Source organism: Toxotes jaculatrix, chromosome 22 (genome assembly GCF_017976425.1).
Source record: "Toxotes jaculatrix isolate fToxJac2 chromosome 22, fToxJac2.pri, whole genome shotgun sequence".
Lineage (NCBI taxonomy): Eukaryota > Metazoa > Chordata > Actinopteri > Toxotidae > Toxotes > Toxotes jaculatrix.
This window is the reverse complement of record NC_054415.1, coordinates 8309748-8337563: the sequence shown is the minus strand read 5'-3', so window position 1 is coordinate 8337563 and position 27816 is coordinate 8309748. Positions and strand designations below refer to the sequence as shown.

General features: G+C 40.7%; 1 protein-coding gene across 2 annotated transcripts in view; it reads left to right on the top strand.

Annotated features, from left to right (window-relative positions):
* LOC121176417 overlaps positions 1-27816 on the top strand; it is a 75753-nt gene that overhangs the window by 7656 nt on the left and 40281 nt on the right. The window contains exons 2-15 of one of the 2 annotated variants that reach the window (XM_041030472.1): positions 7721-7829; positions 8524-8600; positions 8818-8913; positions 9904-9942; positions 10515-10586; positions 10750-10809; positions 10955-11097; positions 12270-12336; positions 12481-12558; positions 13926-14024; positions 16273-16358; positions 21332-21521; positions 22095-23040; positions 27595-27666. In XM_041030472.1, coding sequence (XP_040886406.1) covers positions 7721-7829; positions 8524-8600; positions 8818-8913; positions 9904-9942; positions 10515-10586; positions 10750-10809; positions 10955-11097; positions 12270-12336; positions 12481-12558; positions 13926-14024; positions 16273-16358; positions 21332-21521; positions 22095-23040; positions 27595-27666 — 2134 coding nt within the window. The remainder of the gene's footprint in view (positions 1-7720; positions 7830-8523; positions 8601-8817; positions 8914-9903; positions 9943-10514; positions 10587-10749; positions 10810-10954; positions 11098-12269; positions 12337-12480; positions 12559-13925; positions 14025-16272; positions 16359-21331; positions 21522-22094; positions 23041-27594; positions 27667-27816) is intronic. The other variant, XM_041030473.1, reaches the window with a different exon arrangement.

Here is a 27816-nt window from a genome sequence, read left to right as displayed (position 1 = left end):
ATTTTGGTTTCAAACTTATTTTAGTGAAACACATAATAGTGACAAGAGAGAGGAGGTCATGCTGTGAAAATTTGCAAAAAAAGTCACATGGCGGTCAGCTGCACAACTGAAACTGTTGGGAGTCAGTGTCTTACCAGAGCAGTTTTCACACCCCGAGTAAAAGTTACATAATACAATTGTGTAATGTATGCATGCAGTGTGACTTATAGTTTTGCTTTCTCTATGTGCAATGGAAAATATTTATTTATTTAGATTTGAATTTTTAGTTATGTGTGCAGTCACCCTAATTTCCCAAAAATCAGCTAAAGCAAATGTGAGTTAACGTGTGTTTCCATTTACAGATGGAGTTGGGTGCATTGAGATAAACAGTTAATTCTCAAGTCTGGTGCTTTTAAAGAAGCCTTTTATTGCCTTTCAAAGTTTTGATGCGCTGAAAGAGAAAGTGCACATGAACAGGTGGATGCAAATTAACTTCATGCCACAGATGAATTTCCACACCTCAACAGATATTTTGATACTTTTGAAATGTGGTTGTCTGGTTATCACTTCTCCTGGTTCTGCTTAGCCGTCACCTGTTTCTCTGACTGCCACTCCATCTATTTCCCCTCTGCATCCTTCCTTCTCATTTTTTTCTCCTCTGTCCACTTTGTCTTGTCTTCTAATGTTATAAAGACACACTCACTCATTAGTCAAAGGAAGCAGTATGTGTAGATTTTTTGTTTTTCTCTCTTTCCAAAGTCTGCTTTAGACTGTAAAGGCATAGCTGACACTTGAGGTCCCAAAGGAAGTGGGCTCAATGAAATGACGGGGGTTTTGAATGGCTGGTTGAACTGGGTGCTTTCAGTTCAGCACAGGTGCTTCCTGCGGTCGGTGTGACAGTAATGCTGACCACATACGCACAAGATGGCATTCGCAGCAGCAGACACAGGTTTGAGATAGTTCTTAACATTACGTTCTGCTTTTTGTGTTGTCATGAGTTGCTTGATCTTTGAATTGCATAACAAAGGAGACATGCAGTGATTCAGTCACATGATTTAAAACTGAAAATGAAAGAGTCACATACGGAGAGAACGGGAGGCCCGATGGCCTGTGCCAGGGAATGATGGGTTGTTATACCCCTAGGTAGGTGTGTGTGTGTGTGTTCATGTCCATTCATGCTGTCAGTGCTCCACTGACCTATATCGGCCAGTAGCCATAAAGTGGAAATGGCTGCACAATACATGCGTGTTTGCATGTGTGTGGACAGCTTGGAAACTGATGCCAGTTGTCCGACATAATCTTTTGTTAGGATCTTTAGCTAATGAGGATGTCTAACTCACACACTTACACAAAGTCCGGACCCCTGACTCACACTCGTGGTCAGGGTGTGGTTTGCTGTTATTTCCTTAGTGATGGAGCTTGATTAGTAATCGCTGCTCTGCTGTTTAACTGACAGTAGGACACCTGGCATGGTGACCTCTTCTCTTTCTTTTCATCGTCAACAAAACATTTGAAGGAATAGTTCAACATTTTGGGATCATCTTATTCACGTTAGATGAGAAGATCCATACTACTGTCTGTAACATAGAATATAGCTAAAGCTGATTAGCTTAGCTTAGCACAAGACTGGAAATAGGGGGAAACGAATTGCTTGACTCTGTCCAACGTAACGAAATCCACCTATCAACACCGCTAAAGCTCACTAATCAGCATTTTATATCTCAGTTTTATATCCTTAAGTGGCCATTTTTGTCAGACTATTTCTGGGCTGGGATTGAACCTTCAGTGTAACCCTGACCCTGGTTTCCAGTCACTATGCTGAGCTGAGCTCACTGGCTGTTTGTGCCACCTGCCTATGAAGCTCACAGATGTGAGAATGGTATCAATCTTCTCATCTAACTCTCAACAAGAAGGCGAATAAGTGGGTTTTTCAAAATGTCAGACTTTGTCTTCAATGCAGCCGCTGTTTGTATCATAACCCCCTCCTTTCACAACGCCACATTTCTTCCTTCCATTGATTAATCTATAATGCGTTCAAAACATTTGATGCAACCACGGTTTTCTTTAGAACTGCATATGACTTTGCACTTATGCCCTTTTTTCCTAATGCGGCATTAATGCCACATAGAGAGGCGGAAGGGCGTAGAGAACGTGAGTGAAGCTTATTGAATTGTCAGAGGGAGAGAAGCAGAGCGACGGACTCATCGAGAGCCACACAGACCCTTTTAGTCTCTGTGCTGTAGCAGTGCATCTTTCCCCCCCACATGCTCGCAGCGCTTGAGATGGATTTTTCTGAGAGCATTGTAAGGGGTGACCTATTTTAACTTGTGTGTGTGTATGTGTGTGTCTGCATGGAAGGTGACCGTCAGTACAGCCTCTCTTCCACTAGCGCTCGACACCCCCACTTCCTGGCCACACACACACATACATGCAAAAACCTTTTTTTCCTACTGCTTCTGCAGGAAAAGCATATTTTCTGCCAATCAGTGCTTACTGCTGAGTTCAGAAAGAGAATGCATTTCTCTCTGTATGTGTGTGTGTGAATTATTCAGTGTGCCGGGGAAGTATAGTGATGCTGACTTATTCAGCCAGGAGACAGAAAGTAGGTTAGACCCACTAACAATTACATCTTTCTCTCTTTACCTTTCTTTACCTCTGTAGCATTTTCTTTCTTTCTCTGTCGCCATTTTTTAAATCTCTTCTAATCTCCCCTTTTCTCTCTGTCTCTCTCTCTCCCTCTTTTTCTCTGCCCGGTAACTGCCCTGGCATCCTTGAGTCATTTTAGAGTCAAGTCATTGTGAAGAAATGTGTCTGTGAGCACACATGACTCAGTCACACCCTGAAGGGGGTCTGTGAAGTGGGCTTTTTGGGGCAACGCCCTGTGTGTGTGTACGTGTGTGTGTGTGTGTGTGTGTGTGTGTGTGTGTGTGTGTGTGGGGCAGTAGAAGTCAAGCGTTCACAGGAAGCTGTCCAACTCAGTCATGCTATTTTACACTTCTGACTGATAGGAAGTAAGAAAGTAATAGAAACAGCGGGGAGCAGAAGCAGAGTGTGGAAGGAACAGGACCAAGGTCAGAAAGATTTTCTATTATTTAGATCTTTTGTGCTTTTAATTATGAGGTAAAAAGAGAGATAAACCACTTTAAAATGCAGAAAATAAATTTCCCCAGCTTGAGGGACCAATAAAGAATTAAACTTAAACTTATACCAAAAACACATAATATTCATGAGACCGATGGAGCACGGCACATAAAAATACTGCAGCCAGCCATTTTGTCAAGGAGGCAGATGAACACCATCTACTATCTGATGTCCATCAGCATTTTAAATTTGGATTATCTGCTTCACACATATTTCGCTGACACAGCCACAACAATGCCGTGTAGGTGTTTTCAGTGCAGTCTTTGAACGTGTGAAAACCAACCATAGAGAACTCTCAGAGTTTCCCTTTCCCGTCAAGATGGGCTCTTCCTGTGATGTTTTGTACATACTGTGCTTATAAAGGTTCAAATGATAGAGGTGAAAAATGTGAACTGCGTTTGTATATATGACGCAGGGAAGCAGAGGACATGTGATTTTAAGAGGGTCCAAAGAATGCCTTGCTCATCATCATTCTTTCCCTCCATCGCCTCTTTCTTTTCTCTCCTTCTTGTTATTTTTTCCTGTCAGAGTTGCCCCATCACTTGTTGTCGTTCTGGAGAAACTGATACGCCACTAACTGTTGTGTAGAACACAAGAATTAAAGAGAGTAAGTGCACTTGAGCAGCGACAGAAGCAGGGATATTTACTTTTCTGGTTTTCTTTGCCCCCCTTCTCCGCACCCAACCCCTACTCCTCCATTCAGAACAGAAGCTAGTGCGAAGCGACATAGTGTGTAAAGGGAGCGTGTGAATGAACGACAGAAACAAGGAATAAAAGAACCTATTAGCTTAGTTACCAAGAGCCTCTTAAAAGGCTTGGCTCTCCCTCTTTCCTATGTTCCCTCTTCTCTTTCCCCTTTTCTCTTTTTTCTTTTCTCCCCAACTCACTCCTCTTCTCCTTCATCTAAAATACCCATGTTCTCCCCTCCTCTGCTTTTTTCCTCTCTTTTTCTCCTCTCATCTGTCGTTGGTTTGTTTAGTAAATGCACAGAGCAGCAGGCGAGGACTCCCCCTCTGCTTTATTTCTTTATCATCCTCCAGGCTTCCCCGTTATTAGGGGCATTTTTCTGTGTGTCTTTCTGTACGCGTGACAGTGCGTGTTTTACGTAACGAGGAAGTAAGAGTAATTAGAAACAGGGTCTGTCTGTAGTACAGTGCAAAGAAGAGAGGAAGAAGGGCGAGACAGACTAGCTGTGTCTCCATCCATGTGTTTTGTGTAAGGTTGAATCACATTGCACAAACTGAACGCGAAATACAGCATAGCTTTTTGTATGTGTCGTGTATATGTAATTAAATTGTGTGACAGTGTATGTGTCAGATTAACAATGTAGATTTGTTTATGTGGGTTATCAGCCTGATGAATTTGAAACTTTTTTTAAACATCATATTGTGTATCTGTCCCTAACTTGACAGTTGTTGGAGGTGACATACTCCAAAAACACACATGCGAAATGCCTCTTCCTCGGTCAGGTGTCAGCACGGGTGAAAAAATTATTTAAACTTGATATCAATCAATAAGCAAACAGTATGCAGTGTGGTACCACTGTCATCTCATACACACAGTTAATACCATAGGGTAGAGATCTTTACAAATTGTCTTTGACAGTTAGATGGAAGAAACTACCTGCTGTCTACCTGAAATCAGTTGAGAAAGTTCACCTGGTCAGAGAAACCGACCTTAACTCTATAGTTTGCTGGTTAGAGCTGAATTGAAAGAAGTAAAGTGTAAAACTGGAACTGCACCTGCTGAAATGGCTTTGAGAAAAGCACTGAAGTTGCTATTTTCTAGGTGTTGTCTGTGACCAATAATCTGTGCCTATCTGACCTCAGGTGACACAGTCTGTGTTCTGTAGAGAGCAAAAGAACTAATGCAGGACCAAACCAAACCACTGATGAGGTGCTGCAAAATGTCCGAATTTATGGGCTTTAATGGGAGAATCAACTAGTTTTTCCCAGTGTGCTGTAAATGAAGTGAAATGGGCTGCAAAGAGAAAATGCTTATCATCATTACAGTGTTAGAGGGCACAGTTCTGTGCATGTTTGTCTCTGCATAATGTGTTTTGTGGGTTGGGGGAATCGCAAACCATCACAAATCACTACTGCCTGCCTTTCCTGCTCATTGTGTGTGTGTGTGTGTGTGTGTGTGTGTGTGTGTGTGTGTGTGTGTGTGTGTGTGTGTGTGTGTGTGTGTGTTGTGTGTGTGTGTATATGTGTGTGTGTGTCTCTTCCCGGGCTCTGGCCCAGCACAGAAGCAGACCTCTGTTGGAAATGTAATTCACATGAGGCCAGAGGAGCTCTAATGCTATTACCACACACACACACAAATGAACACACACATACAGCTGTTGCCGCCCACAGACTGTGTGTGTGTGTGTGTGTGTGTGCATCTCTTTCTCTCAGACTCCTGTTCTCTCCCTTCCTTCCTCTTCCTATCTGGTAGTCTGTCGTTGTGGTTTACAAAGATGAGTGTTGCAAAAAGAAAGGCGAACAACTCGTTTTGTCTCTAGGGTGTCTCTATGCTGATAGGCTAAACTGTTTTTGTGTCCCCGAGCACAGCAGTCAGCTTTTCAGTTTAGGAAGCTGCTGTATCAAAAACACAACTTTTACAAAGAAAAAATAACAGAGATAGGAGCTGAAAGTCGGGGTGGGAGAGAGATTTGCCCGTCAGTTGCAGTTTCCTTTAGTGTTAGATCATATTTAAGATTTGTAGGATTATTTGTCTGTAATATCAAATAGCTGGCGTTTGTGCGTACTGTTGGAAGTGATTTTCTGGCAAGAGTGAAAAATGAAACATGGACTGAAAGAAAAGGCAAAGGTTTGGGACTCTCTGGAAGTCAGGATGTACGTGTCCGTGCTACAGTAACAGGAGGAAAGCCTGCAGCCGCTGCCAGAGAGACGAGAGACACGAGAGGTGGGACCATTTTTCACACGAGGCTCCAGCAGCCTGAACGCCCACGCGGACTTTCTCAGACTCAGAGACGGGGGGGGGGGGGGGTGAGAGAGAAGAGTGATGCCTGATTTCCTCACTGTCTCAGAAAGAGAGAGGAGAGTGATTGAACCATCTGAGAGAATCAAAAAAGGCCCTTGAAAGGATTATCATGTGAATGCCGCCAGAGTCAGCTAGCAGAAGTGTTTATGCTAAAAAAAACTTTTGCTTTTTTTTTTTTTTTACTTTTTAAAGTTTCTTTAAAGTTTCACTGTGATGCCTCGAGGACAAAGAGAAGTTGTGAATGGAAAAATTCAGTGGAAGTTTTAGAAGGTCTCAAAATCTGTGCTTGAACCCCTGCTCTCTTAGCTTTCACAGATCTAATTCCTTTATTAAAAATAAGGAGGAGACAAGAATCTTGGTGCCAAGTCAAAACACATTTACCACTCCAGAGGTCATCAGCAGGTCTTCCTTCTCAAAAATGATGATTGTAAGTTGCACATTAATTTTTAGCGAGTAATATGAATTCAGCTGAAAACAATTGAAGTATGAAGTTGAAGGATTCCCAGAAAATGAAAATTGGTTGAAAGCTTCAGAAGAAACAAGCAAGTGGAAATAAAACAACACATGGCAATGTGCATGGCATTTTTTTAGCAGGGGTTGAAATGATAAAATCATCCTTCCTGTTACAACACCGCTATTATTTTTTCCCCCTCTGGTATTTGTGGTTTTTGTATCACACTGGCGGTTACATTCTTGCACTTCTTCTGTGAATTTGAGAAGACCTTTCTTGATGAAATGCCCTGATAGAAATGTCCTTCTGTAGTTAATGCAGTTTTTAAAAAAAAAAAAAAAAAAACCTTACAAATCAATGTTCTTCATCACATACATGCAAAAATCCTGTTAATCAAACACTGCCATGAAGCAGTTCTGTTCATTTGCATCAGTGCCATAGACACTGGTATTAAATGGAGAGCTACCAACTCAGATGTTTTAACGCTCAGGTTTAATGGCTTTCTCATTTGTGGACACAAGCTGTAAAGAAATTAGATTGAGGGACGCAGTGTCAGAGGACAGCTAGCTAAGCTTTGGCCTGCCGTCAGACAGGAGATGTTGTAATTTCTTCTCTTCCCATTAACCGAATGTGTCTTCATCAGTGTCAGCCCCGGTTAAATTGGTCCACATTTAACTTCATCCTCTGTCGCACAAAGAGGAACAGGAGTGTGTGTGTGTGTCTTAGTAGCAAACTGTGGTGTTTTAGCGGCAGAGTGAATGTGAACGTTGAAGGATGTAGTGTGAGCGTGAGCGTGTGAGAAGAGTTTAACCACTGTAACCTCTTTGTTTGGTAGCTTAAAAACCAAACCGCCTCTTAGTAAATCAAAGATGAAAAATAGAAAACTTGACTGTAACTCAGTCAAATGAATAGTTCTCTGTTTGTAGAGACGCTGCAGAGCTTATATTTCTTATTTCCAACACTGTCATACACTTTAATCACAATCTATGATTAGTAGTTTATCTAATCTAAGTCACACCCTGCTTTTCCTGTGTTTGAACATTCATTTATACCAACAATCAAATGATGTGTATCCTCTGCAGGTGAGAATGAAGGACAGGAATATAATTTGATACCATCTGCTAAATATTTCGTTCTCCATGTTTGTCTTCTTTATTCCAGCGGTTGCGGCGGCTATCTACCAAATACCGGACGGAGAAGATCTACCCCACCGATGTAGGCGAGAGGGAGGAGAATGTCAAGAAGAACAGATATAAAGATATACTGCCATGTAAGTACTGGCACACCCACAAATGCTCACAGCGGAGGTTCTGACTTATCATACACAAATATATCTAATAATATACATAATGGCTGCATTATGTTTAGATGTGTAAGCTTGCTGAGTTGTTTGGTTTGCAGGTAAGCCTAAATTTAATGGAGCCATTAATGATATTACAATAGAATAAAGGAGTTGGAGGAAAGGAGGAGAGTTGGAGATTGGATGTTGTATACCAGTCTGTCTCACATACACTCAGAGCTCTCACTGTACTTAATGACCTCAGGGGAAGCTTCCACGACCCAACATCTGTCCTACTTTTTTTTTTTTTATACCTTTATCCTCTTTTCCTCCTCTGTCCATCCATCCATTTATTCAGTCATTAAGGCTTTTAGTAAATGAGTTGCTGATAAGGCAAAGGAAGAACTGGTTCACCCGTAACAGATGTGTATTCACACACACACACAGAGTACATAAGAATGAGGATGTTGTTGTATGTCCCGTAACCTCTTTACATGATTCCCCTTCTCTCTTGTTTTTATGTGTCCTTGTTTCCCCTCTGTCTCATTCTTTCTAATTTTCTTTCTTACCCTTGTCTCTTCCTCTTCCTCCTTGTCTTATGCTGCCTTATTCTGACCTTCACTTTAGTATTAATAAAGCAAAATAATTGTGGTAATTATCTCACTCTAATTTTTTTTCTTCTCAGTTGATCACAGTAGGGTGAAAGTGACATTAAAAACAACCAATCAGGACACGGATTACATCAATGCTAACTTCATCAAGGTAAAACTCAAGCTGCTTTGCTTTGTTCCTTGACTGGTTTGACATAATGGGGTTTAATTATAGCACCAGGAAGACTTTGTATAAAGTGGTAAATGAATCACACTAACATGCTTTGTGGAGACCTGTAAAGTACCTGTGCACAAAATATTTCTGCATTGTTTCCTGTGCAGATGTGTGATCATGCTTTTTGTCTTTTTCTCTCCATCGCTCCCCTCAGGGTTTTGATGGCCCAGAGGCCTACATTGCAACTCAGGGCCCACTGCCGAACACTGTCATCGACTTCTGGAGGATGAACTGGGAATACAATGTAGCTGTGAGTATGGCTCATTGGACTGAGGAAAAGCAGAAGTGACGTGTAAAAAAGATTCTACTGTAGATAATGTGGGAGGTTGCCGAGATGGCAAAGACCTTCTGTGTCAACTTGCTTGGGCAATGGAAAGTTTTTATGAAAGTGGATGCTGTACAAACTTGATATGGCTGCAGAATTCAATTTTTTTCCTCTTTTTGATGCCTATTTACATCACAGAATTTGGTTTTATTTGTGCAGTTATGCATAGGTATGCTGAAAGTGACATTCACATATCTGTTAAATCATATGTTTTGCCAATAAGGGGGGTTTTAGCAGCACTTCTCCCTGTTTTCCCGCTAGAATGAGGTATTGTGTATGTGAGATAGAAACATATGTCCAGTTGCCTTCGATTCAATTTTCAAAGAGAGAACTATGACCTGGATGAATGAGAACATTCACAGACATAATGTGAGATAGCAACTAATATCACTATAGCGTGGCTGAATAAAGTTTTGGTCCTGCTGTAGCTTTGCACAGTGAATAATTGTAAAAAGAAATACTGTTACAATTAAAGTCATTACAGTAAATATTTAATGTGGTTGTCAGAAATTAAGAGGCGGAAGGGGGAGTCCTTATGCTTGAACCAGATGGACAGATAGTGAGAGGGAGGGAGGGAGGGAGGGAGCTGCGATTAGCACTCTGAAATACTTCAGGTTGCAGCTGTGATAATTAATGCTGTATGATCAAAGGGAACGATGTGAGATATAGATGTGAGAGTGAAACGTATGATCAAAAATGATCTGAAGTCTGTACTAATCCTGTAGGAAGGGAAAAGCCTGAGCCATTCTCAGTTCAAGTTTTTCTTATTCTGAAGGCGACTCCACTGAGTGCCTGGCACTCATTTTGGTAACTGCAGCCTTACGTAAATAGAACATGTAGGATTGAACAGAAGTGTAGAGTGAAAATGCAAAATTTGAATATTGACACTAATCCTTCCTGTTTGTGTCTCTGCAGGTTATTGTAATGGCTTGTCGAGAGTTTGAAATGGGAAGGGTAAGGCATCTATTCTTAATCCCTTCATGTGTGTAAGCATGTCGGTGCATGCATGCAAGTGTATGCCAGTATTTTATTATCTCCACCAAGGTTACAGTGTATGTTTAAGGTCCCATCTTCAACTTCAAACTGTTGAAGAAGTAAAATTATTTTACCCTTGGTTCTTTACTCCAGCTCATAAAATAACAAATGTGGAGGATTATCTAGCCTTGGTGGAGGAATTTCTAGTATTTTATGTTTTGATTTTTTTTTTGTCTGCCTGAGTGTACCAATGTTTTTGTATTTGTTAAAAGAGAAACTGAGAGGTCGCTCAAGGCAGTTACCGAGGCCTTGAGTAAATTTAAATTGATCCTAGCTTCTATTCATTTTAGGTCAAGATGTTCTCTGAAATAAAGTGTGACTGAAAGCTCAAATAACTTGCATATGCTTCTCTAAATGTGTTTTTTGCACATGTAATATACTAAAGTATGTATTTATTTCAAAGTAGAAGTTGTGTTTGTGCACAGGAAGCTGTGGTATCTGTCTGGTATTTTGTTGTCAGCCAAAGCTAACTCTTGTTCTTTTCTGGTTAGAAAAAGTGTGAACGATATTTCCCGCTGCTGGGGGAGGAGCCCATGAGCTTTGGTCCCTTCAGAATCTCCTGTGTAAGTAGACAAATCTCTAATATTACAGCTGTGTGTCTCATGAGTGTCTAAAAAGAAAAGTGTGTGTGTCGGGGGGGTTGGACTTCTGCATTTCTCACATTTTGCTCTAATGACTGTTGAAGTGAAGGATTGTCTAAGTGTGGCCCCCGTCTTTGTTTTCTAGGAATCGGAGCAGGCCAGAACAGACTACTTTATCAGAACTTTGATGGTGGAGTATGAAAATGTATGTTCTCTATCTTATTGCATTTCTTCGATTTTGAGTAAAATTTGCTTGAAAACATCCATTTGGGCAACATCATCACATACACACACTGAAACATCGCCCTCCTTTAAAAATATTCCTCCCCTGCCCGTGTGTGTCCCCGCAGGAAACTCGGAGGATAACACAGTTCCATTATATGAACTGGCCGGATCATGACGTCCCTTCATCGTTTGACTCCATACTGGACATGATCGGACTAATGAGAGAATACCAAGAGAATGATGATGTCCCTATATGTGTGCACTGCAGGTAGCTATTTACTGTACCTCACGCTGGTATCGATGATTCTGGATTAAGACTCTTGAATCTTTTTTTTTTCTTACTTGATAACATGAGATTGTCGGTGTTTTTCTGTGCGGAGGCTTTAAGAATGTGAAACAGGTGGGCAGCACGGGTCTGTGTGTTCTGAAATCAAGTTTCAACACAGCAGCGAGATGTTGGTGGCTAAACTGCATACAAATACAGATCTACTCCTGGCGAAAGCTAGATTTTAATTTTAAAACTCAGCCCGATACATACCGGAAATTTTGAGCGACTTGTTTTGGTTGGCATTTCATGTTTCAGTTGACTAATCTTTTAATTAGATTTGATTAATTAAAGGATAAATAGCTTCTTAGCTGCCTTTTAGGATTCAGCCAGATGAGCCCAGCCTGACTCTTGCATCAATAATTTTCCTCTGATTGCTGCTGTTGAAAATGGCACCATGTACCCTTCTTACTGCAGCTGCAGTGATTGGTTAGAGCATGAGAATTTACATGTCATTGGTTTAGGCAATGATAAACGTATGACAAAGCGGTCTCGTTTGAAGGACTTCAAATGGTGACAGAGTTAACAAGAATGAAAACAAAGCACACTTATTCATAAGGCTGTAGATTCAGGTTTTGTGCTGCACACAGGCGTGGGCATACACACAGCACGCACACTGTCTCCATGTGTGTGTAATCAGCTATAATGAGCAGCCTGAGGACATTTCCTGGTTCCTCTGTTACACAGCAGGACTTAAAGCTGTGTCTCTGCGTCTCTAAAGATGTTTTGTGTGGGTGGAAGCGTACTGTATGTGTGTGCTCGTTATGGAGTAGCAGAGGGGCTCTCTGACAGCATGAGACAAGGTTTTATGATTTTATGTGTCAGACTTGATGTCACATAATCTCAGCTTCTGTGCGGCTCCTGTCTCCATCCTGTCTGGACGAAGTGCTCTTACATACACACAAACAAATGCGACCGAGTGTTTTTCTGAACTCATTCTCATTTTTGTGGCCAGGTGCCCGCTCAGGAACAGAAATCCAGAGTTCATACTTGTGAGGAGTGTGTTTTTAGTGCATTCATGTTTGAGATAAGAAGGCAGACGCTCTAGTGTGTGTGTTTGTCTCTCTGCACATGTGCTTTTGTTAAATCTAATCTGTATGACTGTGACTGTACAGTGCCGGCTGTGGGAGGACGGGTGCAATCTGTGCTATCGACTACACATGGAACCTCCTGAAAGCGGGGGTATGTGAACACACACACAGACACACACTCTTACACATACTAGAAACACACATACCTGTACAAAAACACACTTCCTACACACTAAATGTTTTGTTATGATTGAAGACAAAATTAACACTTTTGTTGTGTTTTGTACTTTTAAAGAAAATACCAGAAGATTTTAATGTTTTTCGGCTGATCCAAGAAATGAGGACGCAGCGACACTCTGCTGTTCAAACCAAGGTTTGTTTTTGTGCATTCAAGCCAACTGATAGTAAGATTTAACACAAAGTGGTTTTGAGTAACATGGAGAAAATACAGAAATGCCGATTAGTGTTTGGGTGCTAACTGCTAACCAAAAGTGTTACTGCACCAAGTTTTTTCACCCCCACACACATGAAACCAGCTATCTGAGGTCAAAATTATACATTCGTCACATTTTAATGCATTTCCACAAGCAGTATCAGTTTCTTTGTAAAAAAAAAAACCACTATCTTCACATCACTATGTTTCTTCCCCCAGAGGTGTGAAAACATTTTTCATAACTATCATAATACCTTTATTTTGATTTGATTTTAAACCTACAACGACACTGATGTGTGAACATATATCAAAGCATTTCACAATCACCCACATTTTAGGAAAAAATGCAGTTCTGAACTTATTCAAATCTGTTGGGTGCCTTATTGTCACATTGCATTCAGTGACAAACTATATTTCTTTATTTGGTACAGTACTCGTGACTAACATGCTGCTCTTTTTAATGTCATCCCCTTATATCAGTCACTATTTGTCTAGGTGACACTGATTCTGTTGTAAAGTTTTGCAGCATGTCCTCCTTCATATAATCTCTTAACTCTTCATTCATTCATGTGCTTCCTGCTGAACACCTGTTTGGAAATGGATCCTCCCAGCTTTCACATTCCCGCCATTATTTGTAACTGGTTTAGGTTGTTTTGCCAGAATTGTGACATGGGTGTGTTTGAATGTGTTTAATGGTGTTTGCCGCAAGGGACAGGTGACATTCAGCAGGCCATAGCTTGCATTTTGCAGGCATATATTTATCTTTAAGTGGCTCACGTCATGAATAATAAAGCACCTCTGCCTCTGTCCTTTTGTACCGTATTTATGGTGTTCCCTCCCACACATAAACCCTAAACACTGAGAGGGAAAATTAGTCCTGTTAGATAAATTGTAGAGCTGCCTTGATAGACATTGACACGGGTTTGAAGTCAATGTCTCGGACCAGATTTCTGCTGCACATCAGTAACTGTAATGTAATTGCTCAAAATGTAGTGCAATACTTCTGCTGTCTTACCAGGGAAAGTAATGAGATTATGTCAGTGTGCATCCATTCCATTGTTTTCACACAGGTTGTATTTCATAGCCTCGTAAATGGATTTTTTTGAGTACTGACATGAAGAATGTTTTGCTTTTGTATTGATTTGCTGAAACTCTCCTCTGCCTCTCCTTCACCTCACCTCTCCTCCATTAAACGCCTCTGTTTGGCTTTTTGCAACCTTTATTTCTCTCTTTCCACCTCTAATGTCTTTGTCTTTCTATGCCTCTTTTTCTTCACCTCTTCTTTTTTTTTGTCTTTCTCTTTCCAGGAGCAGTATGAGTTAGTTCATAGAGCGATCGCTCAGCTCTTTCAGAAACAACTGCAGCTACTTGAGAGTCCCACCAACACGCAGATACACGATGGCATGGTATGACACACACACACACATGTTGTTCTTACTGTCTGGTGTTAAAGAAAGACAGGATGTCACTGAGTAACACACTCAGAGTTGGAAAAAAACACAAATAATTAGTCACAAGGGAAGGAGAGGGTAAGAGGAATAGAGGAGAGGAATAGGGGCCTTCAGAAAACTTTGCTCTTCACACAGACAGAAAAAGAGAAGTTACAGAGTTACTATTTAACAGGGCTAGACAAAAGCTGTGCTCTGTCAGTCACCATGCCCTCATTTTAATTTGCTTCACACCATATCCTTCATTACCCCGCAAACACATTCACAAACACATGCACTGTATATGAAGCATCCTGAATTGTCCCTGTTCCTCCTCCCATTGCCCTACAATTAGAGCCGAAATAAAGATTGTACTCATTTGACAAAAATAAGATATTAATTAAATTAAAAGGAGCAGTAAAACATGGGGTCCTTATCCTAACTTTAAATGCAGTACTCCCCTTAAGTCCACTTGATTGATTCTCTCTTCAAACTTGAAATGGAGCTGGTTTAATTTCTGTTTCTGAGCTTTTTAATCTTAAAGAAAACACAGAACGGTGAACTGTAGCATTTGGTTGCAATTCCCCCTCTCGTTAGTGGAAAGAAAATAGCTACTCTACCAGACTGCTGCTGGAAAACGTAGTTAAACTAGTTGTGTCAAAATTCCCCAGCACTGTTCTGTAGCTGTGTGACGATATACGACAGAAAGCCAGAGGACAGAGAGATCAGTGAGGCACTGCGGAAGACTGACAATTCTAAAGACAGAGGACACATTAGGACTATGAAAGAATGCACTGGCGGCAATCCAGGAGCTGACTTCCTGCTTAGGAAGCTCTGATGACATCACCCCTCTCCCATAATGCACTTTTAAGTCTTAGAATAGACACACATCCATTGGGAAAGGGGGACCCTTGCAAGAGACAGTCACATGAACACACACAATCATGTTTACACTAGAAAAGACCCAGTTGACACACTTTCGAAACTGTTGCTGAAAATCCTAAAATATCTTTCAGTGTTTCTAAAATGGGACAAACTGAATTACACTTCTAGAAACTATAAAACCTGTTTAAAAGCTTATGCTATTAATTATTTGTAAAGACTAGGTGTGGCGTATATTGAGGAAGACAGCAAGTCCAGTACAAGTTTGTTGCTACTGATTACAACCTTGTCATTATCGTACAAAGTTGCAAGTCCAACACACACTCACACACACTTGGTTTGCAAAATATTATCAGTGTGCTGGACTGACTCAGTCTATACACAAATTGACTCATGTCCAGTCAGCCACTGTCAGCGACTAAAACACCCACAAAGGTGCTTTCAATGGCAGCACGAACAATAAGCCTACACACAGACACGTCCCACACATGCTTTGCTCACACGCAGCCGCCATTGTTTGCAGGAAGTGCTCCTACCAAATTGATTCCGACAACGCACACTGCCCTATGTATACATCTAAACCTTTAGTCTTTAGCTGAATGTGCTCGGGTCAGTTCCTTAGCCGATTTTAGGGCTTTTACAGACTGACAGAGCTGCAGTGGTCTGCTTTGCCCCTCGGTCATGAGTTTATGACGACTGTAGTCTTCCTGTCATCCTCTCATTATCAGAGTGGAGAGAGAGTCAAATACATGAGTCACGGGAGGAGGAAGAGTCACATCATTGTTCAGCAGGGGGAGGCCTTCTTTCAGAAAGTACTTCTGATCCTTCAGGCCATTTAATAGCTACTCCTTACTTCTGTTCCACAGCATCTAGGAGAGTGGAAGATGTAGTAGACATGAGTTAGAGGCACTTTACAGGTATTATAAAAACTACAGTGAGCACTGAAATTGACTCATGGGCTCTCTGGAAAGCGTAGAAAAGTCAAGCTGTTTTGAGATTTACAAAACTAATAATGCCTACAGGGAAGTCATATAACTGATTTGGCAGTTATCAACTTAACTTCCGCAGTGCAAAACAAAGCGCCCCATTATATGTCCACACACACACACAAACAAACACAAACAGGCTCTTTGACTGGCAGTACATGCAAAACAACATCACATCTGGAATGCTGTCAGACTGAAAATGTACAGTACACTTACTGCACCTCAGGTGTTTTCCTTTAAGATGTCAAGTACAGCATTAAGTATAGCAATAATATATATATAAAATATATATCAGATTATATTTTAATTTTATTTTTGTGTCTGCATACTTTTGATAATTTTTTCTTTTCACATGTCAGGATGAAAGCAGTCCAGACAAAGCGAGCCACCAGTCAGAAGATGAGAGATGGGACACACCACCTCCTAAACCTCCCCGCATACGCAGGTAAGACGTGTTTTGTGTTTGGACCTGTCATGTCACCTGTCATTTGCAACACGGCTGTAGCTGAAGAATAAACTGACCAGCACTCATCCTCCACACGGATGAATGAACAGGCTTACAGAGAAGTGAGCAGTAGGTGTGAAGCGGCCCGTCACTGAACACAGTGGGTGTTGTGTTTTGTAGGAGGAACACTCACAGAAAAAAAAAAGCCCAAATTACAGCACAGAACAGTTTGTGTGGGGCGCACAATGAAAACATATTACACTGACCAAACAGAAACAGCAGGCATTGTTTCCACCTCAAACGAACCAAAGCTTTCTGACACATTAGTTGCCCATCAGCCCACAGATGCTCCCGGCCTCCACTTCACTGAAGTTAACTTGTGTTTGGCTGCTACCAACTGTTGTGGCCTGAGGATGAGCTGTATTTATAGACCATTTTGCAACACTTTGCAATACTGTGCAACACTACATGGTGCTGAACGCGCCACAACCCTAGGCTAGTTGAAGTAAAACTGCTACATCTTTGATCTCCTCCTCTTTGGGAACAAATACGCTCTTTACCCGCACATAGGCGTATTATTTAGAAAAGATATACACTCTGGATCTGTAATGCATAAACACATATAGATGCCCTCTCTCCTTTCCTCTATAAGCCTTTCTTTCCCAAATGTTCCCCCTCCTCGTTCCTTTCTCAGCCCGTCTTCTTGTTGCTCTTCTTCTCTCTGCCTCCTTTCCTCCCTATCCTCTCATTTTTAATTTTGCTATATGTGCCCAGCAGGGGTTGTGCTCCACTTTCTCTCATCCAGCTCATGTTCAGTCTCCACTTCCCTCCTCTTATGATTTATCCAGAGAAGGTTCAGCCTCTCTCCCCTGTTAATGCAGGAACACATACTCTTTGCAACCTTTTAAATGAGCCTGATGGATGCCATTGCTCAGAGAGTTGTCTCAGTGTTGCTGCTTTAGTGTCACAGAGGACATCTTGTTGCCAGGAGACGCTGTTTCACTTAATTACCTGTTGCTAGAAGCATTGTCTAAAACTTTAGAGTTTGACAGCATTTTGTGTGTTAATGTGTGAATCATGTTCTCTGACTTTATCCATGTGCTTTACTTTATATATTTAATTCCTTGCTCTGAATCAGTCTTCATTTTAACGGGTATATAAATTGGTTACCAGCAGAATCATTTATTTGAGCTAACGTGACCTTTGTTTCATTCTCTTGCCGCACTAAAATTATCATGCTCTTGGTTTCCTGAATTTGTCTACTGTAGCAGCCGGTTGGATGGGAAAGCAAACATTTTCAGAGGTCCTAATTTTGGGATGTAGCTGCAAGCGATCTGCTTACTGAGAAGTTTCTTTCCTGTTCTAAGTAAAACATACAAATTCGAGCTTGGAAATGCTGCCAAAATAGGAAGCATTCCTGGAAGTGGGACAGAGCCTGACGGTCAGGAATATATGGCTGTCTCTCTCTGTTTTTCTCACTCTTTGGTGCAGTATGTGTCTTTTTCTGTCTATATCATCCCTTTGTTTCATAAAGAAAGAGTCATGTCCTCCACTTCTACTATTAGGACTGGGCATCCAGCTTCCATACCACATTGTGTCTGGAGCATATCAAATATTGAAAACTTTAAAGTACAAATAGATGGCATTTAATATTTTGACATATTCTTAGTTACTGTCCCTATGTAGTTGGTGTCCTTCAACCTCTATAATCCTACAGAGTATCTTAGATCTAAACCTAAACCTAAGGTACTATTACTGATGAATGGTTATTAAGGAAAATAAGGCTTGTTATTCAGAAATTAATATATTCTAGAGGTGTTTTTAAGGGCTGCTAATCAGCCCAGTGTGAGTCTGGGCTGTAGAGATGCAGCTCTTTAACTGAGGCACCTGAGGCCTTGCTGTTGCAATTGGTACATGTCTCTTGATGCAGCTTGGCAGTGCTTGTTAGCGTTGCCAAGTTGTTCATTCTTGTCATTTGTAGACAGTTAAACAGATAAGAATCGAATCCAGCAGGCAGAAACACATATTGGTTTAAGCTGTGTGGTGCAGTTTGCTTCGTTTATTGGTTGTTTGTGTGAATGGATCCTCAGCAGAACCTGAAACCAGGACCAAGTCTGACTCCTGACTCCTCCATCCCCTTCTAGCTCACCCTACCTCGTATGAATGCATGCAGGTCCCAGTGTGAACCTGTGCTCTGATTAAAATTGCAGCATCTTCCCTCTGGAGTACATATGTGGAGGGCACAGTGCACTTGTCGTGTGTGTGTGTGTTTGAGTTTGTGCATTTATTTATGAGTGTGGGTGGTTTCATTACATAAATTTCAAGTTCTTGTGAAGGCGTGAATCTGTGTGCACACGTGTGTTTATGTGTAGGAGTTTAGCTTGCATGTGTGTGCATGTGTGCATAATGTGTGTGTGTGTGTGTGTGTGTGTGTGTGTGTGTGTGTGTGTGTGTGTGTGTGTGTTCATGGTTAGCTCTTAAGTGTGTCACCAGCATGCCAGAGCACCATGGCTGGTTGTAGTATTTTTATGCTTTAGGGCAAAAGTAGAAGAGCAGGAGCGTATGGTTAGTTTTGTAGTTTTCAGTTCTTTGAAGTGATTTAAAATAGTCACAGATTCTTAGAGATCTTGTCTTTTACACACGTAATCTTTTTACAGCTTTAAGGGAAAAATTCATGATTCATTAAAAAAAAGAAAAAAGCATAAATCTGTGGCAGAAGTTTGAGAAATCTGAATGTAAATGTTATTTATAAGTTATGGTCACTGATGAATTGATGTTTCAGATTATCTGCACAACATGTATTGCCCATTTTCTGCACAGTGTTTTGAAGGTGTTAGTTAGTAAAAGCTAATCACTTCCCCCTTCAGGGAAAATACTACTACCACTTTATTCACTTCATGTAAACCCTCATAAAAATTCTAATACATATTTCTACATTTCTTCATGCGTGTCTTAATGCTGCAGTTGCCTGATGTGTTTTATGCCTGTAACCTCCATTTCCTGTATGCTAGTTGATACTGCTTATTTGTTTTGCTGTGGCTTATTAGTGTTAGCTCCTGTAACAGCTCAGCTTCCCCTTAGGAATCATTAAAGTTTCATCTTATCTTATCTTAGAGGGATGTAGGGCCTCAATAAACTCTGGGGCATCTGAATGATTCATATTCCCATGGAAACAATCAGTGCACCAGTGGGAATCATCTGTGTTATTTTTAAATATGTCTTTTGCTTACTCAGACGTTGTAGACAATATAGACAAAGTAATTCTCACGAGTAATGTGCGTTTTCATTAAAGAAAACTCTAAAGGAATAATCGTTTTCTCTGTTGAGGCTGTTACTCCAAATCCCTGCATGTTTTCCTTTTGTTAGTTTATTTTCTCTCCCCCACATTTCCTTAAAATTATTGTCAAAAATTAAGAATACAGAAATGTAAATAAGTGAATATACACGTGGCATTTAGTAAGCCCCGTCACAAAAGAGTAGCAGCCAATGGCAGCAGCACTGCAGGGCTGAAGCTCTGTGAGGAAGCCTCATATAGTATAGCTGCAAGAAAAGGAAATCCCCCGTTCTTCTATCTTACAGCTTCTCTCTGTGTCTGACTTTCTGTCTGTCTGTCTTTGATTGGCTCACATACACACGTGTAGCATCATGTGCAGTCAGTCCTATGTTGGCTCTTGCTTCAGTCATGTGCCCTTGATTTAGCACATCACCACATCCTTTCACTGTTTTTCTCAGTGTATATATTTGCATGCATATGTAAATGTAGAACAGTGTCTTAATGTATATTTTTCCATCGCTGTGTGGCTAGCTTTGACACTACCTCAACTTCCTGTATGTAATGCACCCACCTACACTGTGTGTAGCTATAGGTAGATTGTAAGTTACCAAAATGCGCCGTACGGGTTATGTTAAAGGTGTTTGTTGAACAGTGTTAAGTACAATACAGAATACTCTTCATGCATTACTACACACTTTAGTGACTGAAGAGAGAATTAATTGTTTCTTTTTTTTAACACTACCCCTTTGGCATGGACTAGAAATGCCTCAGTAGGTTTCTGCATAGAAAATAATGGAATACAATAGAACAGGAAAAAATACAGTACTTGAATATCCCCTCGGGAAATTTATCTTAGACTCTGCACCACAGTTCCAGATATATCAAAATGAATGTAGAGGGATAAACTTTGTAGAGCTGATTCAGAGTCTGTTTTCAGTTCGCTTCACATCAACACGTCATGTCAACCATGAATTCACAAAATATGGGCAAGAGCGGACTGACACCTAACATCTGAGGACATGGAGTCTGTCTCCAGTATGTCTCCTGTTTTGACATACTATGAGGATGTTGTTACAAATTCTGCCATCTAGTGGTTTAAAACTCAGCTTCACAACATGGACAGACACTGTGTCTTTTAGTTTCATTCATGTGTGAAATGAATTTAATATGAGTTAATTTCATCACCTCAGTTTCATCATTCCTTTTTTTAGATGGAGAATAATTTAAATGTTTTGAAGATGTCTGACCAGCATGATGAAATTCTTGCCTTTTCATCATTTTACTTATTTTATTATTTTTTTTTAATGCTGTTTTCAAACTTTTTGCTTAATGCACCTTCAGGCTTATTTTGTTTTATCAAAAGCAAACAATCTCGCTCTGTACTTCAACATTAAAACAGCTTGTACTATAAGAAAAAGCAAAAGCAGTTGACATAAAAATAAATGCCTGTGTCTTTGTAATGTGCAGCTTCGGCTATGAGTTTAGTGTTTTAATTATAGCACCTCTGCTGCATTGTGGGTTCTGTGGAATTGAGATGTTAGAAAACATGAAAGCCCGTCTCGCTCTCTCTCTGAGTGTGTAATATTCATTCAGTGAAAACCCTGTCTGGGTTTAGCTCTGTTGTTCTGTTAACTGAGCTCGCTTTTTCTTGTGTTTTCTCTCTCTCTCTCTCTCTCTCTCTCTCTCTCTCTCTGTCTAGTTCCCAGGCAGAAGGTGACGTTAAGGAGGAGATTCTCCAGCCCCCGGAGCCTCACCCTGTACCCCCTATTCTGACCCCGTCTCCCCCCTCAGCCTTCCCTACCGTCACCAACGTACGGCAGGACAACGACCGCTACCACCCCAAACCTCTCATACACGTCCTGGCTACTACACAGCACAATGTGACACAGGTGAGGTGGTGAATACAGCAGAAATACACAGCTTGTCTAAATACACAATGGGTATTTTTGTACCTGTTTATACCATGTACCACATCTGTGTTACTTTGGGCTTTTTATGTTTTTTTGTGCATGTAAAGTTTTTCCATGCATGTATGTATGTTTGTATGGTATTTTGACCTGTAAAAGCTGTTGCATGTTTCGCATTTCACAGACGTCCTTATCCAGAGTAACCTACAGTGTTGCTCAGTATTCAAATGAGAGGTTGACAAGTGTCACATCAGGAGTCTTCTCCAAAGACTTTATTGGACATGTCCTGTGGTTAGATCGCAGTTTGTCGACTGATAGTGAAATATTCAATATCTCAACAGGGTGATAAAATATAGTGGGAAAATAACTTCTCCATATCTATGTATGACTATGTGACTGTTTATAGGACATAAATGTAATGTGATTGTACCTTTGGGCTGTTGTAACATTTTATGTTTTTAACTTTGAAATGCCATGTTTTTTGGAGTGGTTTTAGGTGATTTCTGGGTGAAAATGCATTTTCAAAAGGGTCTCTTCGCTTCCTTTTTCTTTCAGAATAAAGACGGGGACCAGCAGCAGAACCAGTCAGAACCCAGTCAGAACCCAGAACAGAGAGACCAAGATCTACAAAGTCAAAAACAGCAGACCAAGGTCTCAAATCTGGATCTCAATGACAACTACAGCAACAAATTGTCTTCAGCATCATCAAAATCAGAATCAGGCCAAAGCCAGACTCAGACTCCCTCCTCGCCCCTCTCCCCTGTCGTTGAATGTTCTGGTGCTCCTCGCATCGAGAGGAAGCTCAGCATTGAGATTAAAAAGGTGCCACTGCAGGAAGGACCTCGTAGCTTTGACACTTCCTCCTCGATGGGAGTAGCAGGTGGGGTCGGTAGTGGTTCAGCCAACAGTGTGAATATGCTGCAAAGAAGCCATGCCTTCAAATCCCGTTCTGGCCAATCCCTGCTGACGTCCAGCTCCTCGCTGTCGGAAGACTCAGGCACGGAGGGAGGAGCAGGTGGGGACAGTCATGCAGACGGAGACGCCCCAGCCAGACCAAACCACCTCCCTGTGAAGAGTGGAGAGAAGGGGGAGGCGCAGGGAGGGGAGAAAGTGGAGGTGAAAGCTGGCCATGCAGCATGGGCTAAGCCCGGCAACAGCCCCGAAAAACAGTTCCCAAAGACCTCCTCTTCTTCTTCCTCCTCAGACCGTGTCGCCCCATCTTCATCCTCCTCCTCTCACCTCTCCTCCTCCTCTTCCTCCTCCTCCTCTACTCCTGTTCGGACTGCCCTGAGTTTCACCAACCCCCTGCACTCCGATAACTCGGATGAGGAGGGGGATGGAGAGCTGTCCGGAGGAAAGGAGGGTTATCGTACTAATCTATCCATGGCAACAGCCACGGTAACTGCATCCCTTCACCATGGAGACCAGCAGCCAGTCAGGAAGGTGCTGCCAATGTCGATCGCAGGGCATAGCTCTCCATCACCCCCTGCAACCACAGCAAGTATGTCAATCAGCTTCTGTAATTGAATGAGTGGATCTAATTCCTTCAGCTAACTGGCTGCTTTCCTAACAGAATCGATTAACAAAGAAGCCAACAAATTAACTATAAAGTTAGTCAGATAAATGGAAGTCTGGACTCCATTGTTTTGTCAGATTGAGACAGCAGTTTGGATAAATGAACACCAGCTTGCTAAATAAGTTGAACTGACTCAGAAATGATCCAAACAACATTTAATTAACTCAGCTGAACACCAAAGTTAGGTTCAGCTCATCTATAAGGAGTATGGTCAAGTTCTTCTCCTTTAAACGCTGAGAGTTAGTCTGACAACCTGTCTTCATTATCCAGGCTCACATATGCTCAGGGAAACCACACCGTAGAGTCATTGTCTGGGTCAGTAAGAAGACAGAGGTCTCAGACAGACCACATGCCAATGACAAGTTATATCTGTCAACACACATGCACACTGTTATACTGTTCTTACTGCTGGGGAAAGTCAGAGTCACGGAGTAAGAAAAAACAGGAGACATGGAAGAAAGGAATAAGCAACAAAAACAGAGTCAGATAGTTTCCAGTGAGTCTCATTAAAGCATGACTGTATAACTAATTGGTTTGGTTTGTGAGGAATGCTGCAAATGTTAACAGGCAAACATCTGTCAAAACAACTCTTCTCTTCTGCTTTCAGCTCGTGTGCGTTTGTCTAAGTGAGCGAATTTGCAAACAGGAGAAAGAATGAAAGGAATCCTGTTTTTGTGTGTTTTCGTTTCAGTGCAGTTGTGAGTGAGAGCTGTGTGTGCATGTTGGATGGTGAAGGATCAACACTGCATGATACTGACAAACACGTTTCAAATACACACTTTGATGCACGTTGGGTTGAGCAGAGCTGTGTCACACTTTGCTGCGTACTCGTCGGTATGGCTGCACTGTCACGACTGCAGTGATGAGGTTTTGATCTTCTGGGGCGCAGGGAACGAAATCCCTTCTCCTCCTCTTGATTTCAAAATCAGGAGATTCTGAAATCTGATTCTTGCTGTGATACTTGCAGCTGATGTGAAATGGAGCGGATTGAACTGGATTTTGCCTGGACTGGAACGGTTTTGATCTTGAATGGGCTCTGGATGAAATAACTTAACTGCATTTTTAGATATTTGGATGAGACTCTGAGGAGGCATGATGTGAAGCAGTCGGCCAGCAGTGCACTTACTTCACATAAAAACTACTGTAAGTTTTACAAAGAGAATCTCTTGGAATAAGGAGAAACGCCACACTTTTAAGTTTAAGTAATCTAGGCTGTATTCAAAGTTAGTTTTTGTTCAAACTGAAATAGTTTTCAGTAAAACAACTAGTTTATGGATGTATTACAGTAAAAATGTTAGTGATTAGTTTTACTTTTTAGTGGTCCTTAACAACAGCGTACTTTACTTTTATGTGAAATGTCTTTTTAACACAGATCTTTTACTCCAGATTAGAATCCAACAAGTATGTTTGAAAGGGAATTAATCTCTTTAAACTCTCCACAAAAAAGTAGCCTGTTTTGAGGCTGTTAAAAATTGGAACAGCAGAGAAAGAAGGAAATAATCACAAACTCTTAGAACTTACATGTGCATGGTGCTGTTATTGTTTTCCTCATTTATACCAAGGAACACCAACAGCCACAATTAAAAACATATGAGTTGTTTTAGGAAACACACTGACAAACTGTCCCAACAAAGTGACCTGTTTCTCTGATACAATAAAAATGAAATTTAAATCTTGTGGTCGGCATTTAAATGTCTGGCATCACACATTATGCTCTCCTCAGGTCGTTCCAGTATTTAAAACCAAATGCAGAATTGTTTGCCTCACAATCCTGAAGTGGTCTGTTTTTGGTTTGCTTGGCTTTCTGGCTCATTATTTGTTCGGGCTGCGGCAGCGCTTTGTAATCGGTCATGAAAAGCTAATGGCTGCTGTTTGATTGGTTGCAAGAATCTAATGACTGCTTGTTGATGAGTTGCATTGAGCAAATTGCTGCTTTGTGGTTGGTCAAGGGAAAGCTGGTGGTTGCTTGTTTTTTTTTCCTGGTTGCACTATCAATCAATCAGTTTAAAATGCGTATTTCATACAGTTGGGTACATTTTACATTGCTTCATTGCTGCAATGAGACAGAAGCATTTTAAACTCAAAAGCATGGAAACACATTATGCAAATTATGAGGCAGCATTTGGAATCAATTATGTAAAACATTATAAATAAACAGAGATATAAGATTAAAATCTAATAAAATGTATGAGAAAGACAATAATTATAGATGCCAAGTAAAAGCTATGATTTGCTATCAATGTAATTGACCTTTTAATAATCAATATTAAATTATTACCAGTTACTGAATATTACCCACTCATTATTTTGCTTGTAATTCACAGCCGTCACATAAAGCAGGTTTATTTTATTTTTACCAAGTCGCCTGTGTCTGTAACAACACTGACCACAAGTGATTAACAGCCTTAATTATTCTGTTAAGTCTCTCTCTGAAGCTGGAGTCTGTAATTGCATCGTTAACAGCACCGGGCTATTTCAGTAACAGCAATATCATGTTGTCTCTGCTGACTCTTCCCCTCGTCACTCATGGTGACATTAACCTGCTGTACAGTCACCTAATGTTTTCCTGTAAACGGTGCAAAGCTAGATTAACTAGCACCGAACTCTGACCATCATGAAGACTGATGTTACACTAATCAAGGCTGGTTTATGTTCTTTCGATGGGCAGTGTGTAAACCCAGTAGGAAAACTCCCAGCTTCAAATGAGTAGCACACAATGCTTAAAACCTCTTCAGACCCAAAATTAACAGGGGAAGCATTGGAGGAAGAAAAGTGTACACAGATTGTTAGGATTTCTAACTATGTGAGTCAGTATGCTTCAGTTAAAATGATGCCAAAGGTAGGAGAAACATAGATTGTGAGGAAATTACGCAGGAAATTACGCTCATCCTTTATAAAGGCGGCATTATACTCCTCTGAGTAAATTTCCCCCTAGATGAATTGGACAAAATATAATTCAGGGGTCAAGAGCAAAAGAGACGATAATTAGGCTATTAATACAAAATGTCTTCTTGGATATTGGCCTTGCATTAAAAGGAGCCATATTTTTTCTTGCTTTCTATCAAAGAGAAACACTAGCAAGTTATTATTGTTAGGCCCTATAAATAAATCAGAGTTGTGTCAAGCTGAGATAATTGAGTTTATACGGTAAACAGAGGTGGAACTGCGTCACAGTAACGGACTGTATTTCACATCGGCACATTTTTCAGTTTGGATGAACCAGTAGCAGAAGTGAACCAGCTGGGACTCAAAACAAAGATCATTTTTTCCTTATTACATGTCCTCTTGCATTGCTTCCCTCTTACGACATGCTGCAGCAGGAGCTAATCATAATGGTAATGACCTGTGGGTAATTTTCCAAAGCAGCATAGAAAGGCAGCATTGCCCTCAGAGATGGAGATTGTCAGACAATACTCAATTTGAAGAGGATAAGATTAGGAGAATGTAATGTAATCATGGCAGTCTGGAGCATGTCAGTGATTTTTAGAGGCAAATCAATCTGTCATACCAGGAACTTAAAAAGACAGACTGTACGTTTATTAACCAGTAAAAAAAAAAAACCCAGTAAAAGAATGACAAATTTATATTAACAGTGTCTGAGCAGTGTGTTAAGCAATGCTTGTGATTTATTATTTATCCTTACATGTCTGCTACAGAGACCATGAGTGACACTTTTAATTGTATGTTTAGTGGTTATAAAAAACAATTGTTAAAATTAATCTGGGTGGAATCTTAGAGAAAAAGATGATTAAAAATATCAAACCATAGCTTATCATAGCGTATGTGTGCGTGTTTTTTTTGTACACACTGTTTATTAGTTTTCCTTTATCAGGGCAAATTATAATGACAAACCCCACTTCCCCAGACCCTTCTGAAAAACACAACAAAATATTACTCTAATAATAATGCAGAGCTAACAAAAGTCAAATGTGTGACAAAAACAAATCGCACAAAAACAGCAACCACACAGCATAACCAAAATAAATATTCAAACAGGAACTAAATGTGGAAATTCACATTCAGAGAGCACAGCCATATTCTGACAACATGATTACTTATTACATTAACTTATGACATATTCATAACATTGTTAATGAATAAAATAAATAAATATAAAATAAAATAAAATAAAAAACAGTACAGGCATGTCATATTCAACAAATCAAAAAACTGAAAAAAGTGCTTTTAAACCTCAGCTACACCAGCATATTTAATATTATTAGAATTGATTTTTGTTTGATTTAATACCATCAAAGCTTCTTTTTGTGATAAAGCAGCTTTGTGTTTGTGTAGTTTTGTGTACCTGAACTCCTGCTAATCCTCACAAGAAGAAATCAAGGGATCAACACTTGTCATGTGTTTCAGCAACTGAGCTTTTCTTTGTCTCTCTCTCTGTCATTTCACTGCCGATCTCTTGTCTTTCCTCTCCGGTCAGTAATTAACGTTGCTTCTCATCTGACCTCTGACCTTTTAACCCAGACTGCTGGGACAGCGACGACTCCCCTCCCCCCCTCCCTGCGAGAACCCCTGAGTCCTTCATACTGGCCACAGGTGCGTTTGCATTGGTCAAGATTCACAGGTGTGTTTCCAGTGCTGTGAATTCACTGGCTCACCTCCTGGGTCCATCCTACAAAAAACAAAAAAGGTGGATTGATCAGTGATTATGAACTTGAAGGAAAAGAAGAGAGTATTTGTATGAAA